Source organism: Hydra vulgaris, chromosome 05, assembly GCF_038396675.1.
Source record: "Hydra vulgaris chromosome 05, alternate assembly HydraT2T_AEP".
Lineage (NCBI taxonomy): Eukaryota > Metazoa > Cnidaria > Hydrozoa > Anthoathecata > Hydridae > Hydra > Hydra vulgaris.
Window position 1 is genome coordinate 40,150,602 of NC_088924.1, and position 7,053 is coordinate 40,157,654.

The following is a 7,053-nucleotide window of genomic DNA, read 5'->3' on the forward strand; positions in this document are numbered from 1 at the left end:
TTGTTAATTTGTAAAAGATTAAGTATTTGTTAAAAAATCAAATTCTTAATCTTTAATCTCGAGATAGCAATTTAAAATTCGTTTTTTTTAAAAACTGCTAAGGGCCACCTTAAGCATTGCAGCATCTAAGGGCCACCTTAAGCAAATGAAAGCTTTTATTTTTTAGTTTGGAAATCAGTTTCCAAATTTCCAGTGGTTTCATATAAATCATATAAGGTTTAGTATGGCGCTATTAGCGGTATTTGAGAAATTGACAAAAATCTTCAAAAACTACAGCAAAATCATGTGCAAAAATTCACAGTTTTTATATCACTTTTATGAAAATTATTCAACTTTCTTCCTGAATTACTATTATTATTATTATTATTATTATTATTATTATTATTATTTTTATTATTATTATTTTTATTATTGTTATTATTTTTATTATTGTTATAATTATTATTAGCTAGAAAAATGTATTTTTATGTAGGCTCTTTATCCCTTATTGTTAAATAATAATTTTCGAAACTTTATTCTTTTTTTTTTTCATTAATTTTTTTCGTGTACTCAAAAACTCTGTTGGGTTTTAAAGTGTTTTTTTTTTCTAAATTGTTCAACTTTGCTGTGCCGTAACTTTTGAAATAAACAAAAATTTTACCTTTTTTTTTTAATTTAAATCCGCATGCCATATAAGTATACAAAAAATATGTTAAAGTTTAATTTCAAAACATTAAATATTTTACTCATGTCCACCATTCAAACCACTGTGCAAAGTAACATTTACAAGTGAAAGTAAAATGCAAATTACTGTTACTTGTAAAAGTAAATTACTTTTTCAAGTAACAGTTACTCATTTAAAAAACTTAATCTCAGTAATAAAGTTTTACTCGTTATATAACTTATGTAAAAAAAATTACATGAAAATGCAAATTACTTTTATTTGTGAAAATAAATTACTTTTTCAAGTTACAGTTACGCATTTAAAAAACTAAACTAAATAATTAAGATTTACATGATATAATGTAAAATTATAAACTTGTAAAATGTTATATATGTTTTACATGTTTTATGTAAAAAAAAAAAAAGGCTTTTAAATGTAAATAAATTATATATTTTAATGAGTTGTAAAGTAATTTACGCTTAAATGTAATTCGCGTTTTTACATCTAAATAAGTAAACGAACCATTCCTAGTTGTCTTTGCAAATTACTTTTACATATAAAAGTAATTTATCATTTTGATGCAGTTTTCTTTAACATTTTAAAGTAAGAGTTTTTTTTTAATATTATATTTACGTTAGATGACTTCGTAAATATCTCACTTTAAAATACAAAAAATAAATTACATTTCATGTTAAACTACCTTTATAGTAAAATTTAAATTACTTTTCAAAGTAATTTACTTTTAATGGCTTACCTCATTAAGTTATACTTGAAAAAGCAATTAACTTTTTCAAGTATTAGTAAAATGTTTTTTTTTGTTAATAACTTTTACTTATAAAAACAAATTACTTTTTCAAGTTCCTTTTTAAATGTTGAAAGATTAAACTACAGTTCTAAAATTAAAGATTATATTTAAGTTTAAGTTATATAAAAGAAATCTGTAATTAGGATTAAAGGAGTACTGTAAAAATAGCAAAATGTATATAAAAGAATTAAGTTCAAAAAGTTGAGTGTTTAGGGCATTTATTTAACCTTAAATAAAACAAAGTCATGCAAACTATACTGATTCTGTTGTAACATCCTAACGGAAACCTAATTGAGAGGTTTTTCATCGGTTTCACAAAACAAACTCATCAACACCACACCTTCATAGTTGCCATATGAATAAAATGTATTGCCATTTTTTGAAACTAAGGTCATTTTGTAAGGTATGGTTGCTCTTTTGAGTTGTATCTTGCAAAATGCCGTAGTGATTCCATTAGGCGCAGCATTTATAGTAAACCCGCCAGAAATTTGCAATGAGGATGAAGCTGTGGTTGAATTAGACCAGTTGAATGTAGTTTCCGTAGTTACAGAAACTTCTTCACCGAATAAGCAAGGTATTCCACCATTAAATTTTGCAAAAAACTCAATCCTAAATCCGTTAGTATAAGTATAGGTAGATTCGTAAGATTCCGTTTTTGAAACGTTGATGCTCATACTCTGCACAAGACTTGTGCGATTTATCAATTCTTTTTCAGAAACAGTAACTGGTTGCATTGCGTTTAGCGTCTGTATCTGATCCATGTAGTATTGTACATGGTTAACTTTAGGGTTTTCCACCATTACCAATTTGAATTCATTACGCTGTTCATTTGGATAAGGATGTGCTTCGACGACATGATCTTGACTTTCCTTATCGTTTGATACAAACACGTATTCTTTGTATGATGGGTTGTACAGTAGATAATTGCCATTGTCAACACGCTCAAAATAAAATTTGTTTCTCTCTTCATTCTCATATGGGTGCGCTTCTACAATATGATCAGAACCGTTTTTATTATTTGACACAAAGAGCCAGCGTTTGTATGTGGGATTGTATATTAAACCAGTCGAATCACTTTTTTTTTGAAGGACAAAGAGATTTCTCGGCTCGTCGCGATAGGGATGCGATTCGACAATGTTGTCTCCAGTTATCATATCATTGCTTACAAAAACATACTCCTTATAGGTCGGATTGTAAAGCAGAACGGGTTCACCAGAATCAAAAGCTTCTTCGACAGTCAGCGTCTGGTTGACATCCATTATTTCTCTAAAAAATATTACTAAAAACTGTAATAGTGCTTTTCTATGATCAATTTTCGAATTTTATAAATTCATTACATATTTGTTTGTAATCGATACAATTCTAAACATTGAATAATTACTATTTAAAGGTTTCTGAGAGGCATTCGGGAAAGAAATTCCGAATCCCTGTCATTGAGGGTTAGGGTTTATTACTTTTCTCTTGACTATTGCTAACTATTTTAATAACTATTTTGCTTTTATTTATATATGCTTTTCTTTAAAATGAAGGAAAACTTTTTAATTAAACTTTTAGATGAAAATGTCGTACTCAGTGACGTCGACGACTCTAATAACTTTAAACAAAAAATACTATACAGTTATTGAATCTTCTCAATATCTTCAAAAAAATAAAAATAGTTTTTCAATTTTAAACATTAATATTCGAAGTTTAAATAAAAATTTTGAAAATCTTAGATTTTTGTTGGATGAATTAAAACGCGATTTTAAAATTATTTGTCTAACGGAATCGTGTTGAAACAAATGCCCAATTTGAGCTAATTAATTACTCATAAGTTCACCAACCACGTGGTTTTAGTGTTGGTGAGGGCGTATGTATTTTTGTTCACAACTCAATTAGATATAATTTACGTCATTATCTCCGTGTAAATGAAATAGATTGTGAGTCATTATGCATCAAATTAATAAATAAAGCCACAAAAAAAAAAAAATTATAAATGCCACATATAGACCTCCATCTACTAGCTTAAAAAAAATTTAAAACTCATCTTAAACCATTCTTAACAAATATAAATAAAACCCTAAGTCATGCCTACTTAGTTGGGGATTTTAACATTGACCTAAAAAACCATGCTTCCAATAATAATGTTAACAGTTTTATAAATACTCATCTTCAAAATAATTTAATTCCGACAATAATTAAGCCAACGAGAGTGACTAACAACTCTTCGACACTTCTTGATAATATAATAACTAATAACCATCTTAATAGCCGTCTTTACACAGGCATAATCAAAACTTACTTATCGGATCATTTCCCAACACTCCTAGTTACTAACAATATATTATTTAACAGTATTCTTTCTCAATCCATTATATTTTGGCGACAGATTAATGGAAACTCGGTAAAAAAATTTCAAAACCTTTTAAAAGACAACATTGATTGGAATCTGGTATTGCAATCGCATGATATTAGCAACGCATATGATCTATTTTTAAATCAATTTTGCAAGCAATATGATCAAGCATTTCCTGAAAAAAAAAATTATTGTAAAAACCAAAACTGTTTCATGGATGTCAAACGGGTTACTAAAATCTTCAAAAAGAAAACAAAAGTTATATGATAAGTACTTGAAAAAAACGAAATGACATAAAAATTATAAAAATATTGGAATAACAAAAAGTAAATCAAAAAACCTTTATTATGCAAAACTATTTAGTAAAGCCACCGGAAGCACTAAAAAAACATGGAGTGTAGTTAAAGAAATAATCAAAAAAAATAATTATGCAAGATATATTCTGCCAAAAAAAATAACAACTGATAAAAACAATTTATGATAAATCAGTTATTGCTGAAAAACTAAACAGCTTCTTTACTAATGCTGGTCCGAATTTGGCATTAAAAATTCATATGAATTCAACACTATTTGAATCTTATTTAAAAAATTACGATAAAGTTATGAATGAACCTAATTTAAAACTAATTGAATTGCAAACCACCTTTTTTTACCTTAAAACTAACAACAGTGCTGGATTTGATCAAATTAACGTTAATGTTGTAAAATCAGTATATAATATAGTAGAACCCTCGTTATTTCACATACTTAATCTTTCGTTTAAAACAGGTAAAAAAGCTTTTCAGGTGTCCCTGAAAAGCTAAAAATTGCACGAATCACGCCGACATTTAAGTCCGGAGATGACTAAAATATCTCTAATTATAGGCCTATATCTATTTTACATTGTTTTTCAAAATTACTTGAGAGAATAATGTACAAAAGGCTTTTTAATCACTTATCAGAAAACGACATGTTGTATTCAAAACAATTTGGCTTCAAAAAAAAATTCAATAAAATATGCAGTGGTTGAACTAGTCAATCAAATATCAAGTGCATTCAGTAGTAACTACTTTACCTTAGGAGTTTTCATTGATCTGTCAAAAGTTTTCGATACCGTTAATATCAGATTATACCGGAGCTGATAGAACTGTACCATGTGAATCTCTTCTGCGTATACTTGGAGCATTAAATATATATAAAATCAACTTGCACCAAGTTTTAATGTTCATGTATAAAACAAATATAGGGTTATCTCCTAAAATATTTTTACAACTTTGTTGTCCCAAAATATAATTCAAAACTAACTTCATATTCAGTTCTTTATCCTGGACCTTACTTGTGAAAAATGTTTCCCAAAATTGTAAATACACATAAAACTAGTATAGAGCAGTTTAAAAATGAATCAAAACAGGCATTTTTACTTATGGATTTTAAAATATCCAATTTTAAATGTTTTTTTTAATTAAAACTCAAATACAAAAAAATAATTAATACAAAAATTATGTTACTGAGTTTATCAACATTTTTGTTAGAGAATTCATAGAAATAACGTAAAAATTAGCAAACATGGCGTTTGCTAATTTATTTACGTTATTTCTTCGAAGTATACTATTTTATTTATGTTATTTCTATGGTGTATATTAATTTATTTACTTTTTATTTTTAAATCTTAGTTTAAATTTTTAGGTTTTAAGCAAATGATCTTATTTATTTTTTAATATCTTATTTATTTTTTAAATATCTTATTTATTATTTAAAAATATCTTATTGATTTTTTCTTATTCACTTGATCATAAATTTTGATTCTGTAAATTTTTGTAAATACGTGAGAATGGGGCTCGGTGATAAGGCTAAAATAAGTCTTCTTCTTGCCCCGCCAGTATTTATTTTTATTTATATGCTTCGAATTTGTATATATTATTAAACAGCTAAAAAAAAAAAAAAAATTCAACAAAGTACGTACACAGACATGGGGAGGGGGTTACCCAAAAAAGAACAAATGCGTTGAAGGGGGTGATAAGACAACAAGTACAAACGCAGTTTGACTATCTCTTCTAAAACTCAACTTTTTTTTTAAACAAAAGTATTGAGTTTTACTAGTTTAAAAATCAATATTATGCTATGAAACGTAGATATGTCGAATTAACTGAATCTTTTTTGTTTTTGATGTTTTGAAAAATTTATGTGTTTGGGAAATGCCGAGGGCGAGGGGGTTGTTGAAAGCATACAAGCGGGTAAAAAGTGAAATGGGGATCATAAATCAGTGATTTTTTTTACTATGCCCCCTTTCAATTAGGTATTGCTATTTCAAAATTCCATATATTTAAATGTTATAATTTTAAAAAGTCAATACATCTAAATTAACTTATTTAAAAAATATTCAAGTATTACTATTCAGAATTTCTTTACATTTACATTTATTAAATTTAATTGTAATTTACTTTGTTATGTATTAATGTTAAGTATTAATAACAAGTATATAATAAATATATTTATATTTAACTTATGTAATTATAATTCTAATTGAATATAAAATATTTAATTTTATGGAAAGTATAAACAATATTTTTTAAATTTATAAAATTTATTAAAATTATTTAAATTTATAAATTAAATAATATTTTATCAAAATTCCATAAATACAAATATTATTTAAAAAATACAGTGCATCTAAAATTACTATTTAAAAACTTCATGTCATTTGAATGTTACTATTTGAAAATTCTATACATTTAAATATTAAGACTTTAATATTTTATACATAATATAATATTTTATACATAATATACATTAAATATTCTTAATTAAAATTCAATAAAATTAAATTTGGCTGTTTCAAAATTCCATAAATATACATACTATTATATAAAAATTCCGTACATCTAAAATTCCATATCTAAAATTTGTTGTTTTGCCATTATATTCGCGGTGGAAAAGTTTATAAGGGATCGTCCATAAACTACGTAACGCAAAATTTCACAACCATCAAAACAAAAAAGATCAAAAGTTTTCCGCATAATTTAAATAAAAATCAAAATAACCGATTAAATTTAATAGAAATCGCCGCCTTCTTGTTTGTTGTTAATAAAATGGCTTTAAACAGAGGAAAGTTGCTAAAAAAAAAAATATATTTATTGTTGATATTAGAAAAAACGTCTTTTATTGATTTTTTATATAATTAATTATTGATTGTGACATTTAAAATAATTTGAAAGTGATATTTTTTTCTGAGTTTTTGCATGAGTTTTGAACTATTGAACCTGTTATCGACAAGAATCTATTAAATTTTCC

The 7,053-nt window shown here is 25.8% G+C and overlaps 1 protein-coding gene across 1 annotated transcript; it reads right to left on the reverse strand.

Moving 5' to 3' along the window:
* Positions 1–1,567: 1,567 nt before the first annotated feature.
* Positions 1,568–6,709, reverse strand: LOC136080052 (uncharacterized). The gene is made up of 2 exons (XM_065796677.1): positions 6,643–6,709; positions 1,568–2,714 (listed from the first exon to the last, which is right to left on the reverse strand). The coding sequence occupies exon 2, from the start codon at positions 2,705–2,707 to the stop codon at positions 1,736–1,738; it is 972 nt and encodes a 323-aa protein (XP_065652749.1). The 5' UTR covers positions 2,708–2,714; positions 6,643–6,709; the 3' UTR covers positions 1,568–1,735.
* Positions 6,710–7,053: the final 344 nt, after the last annotated feature.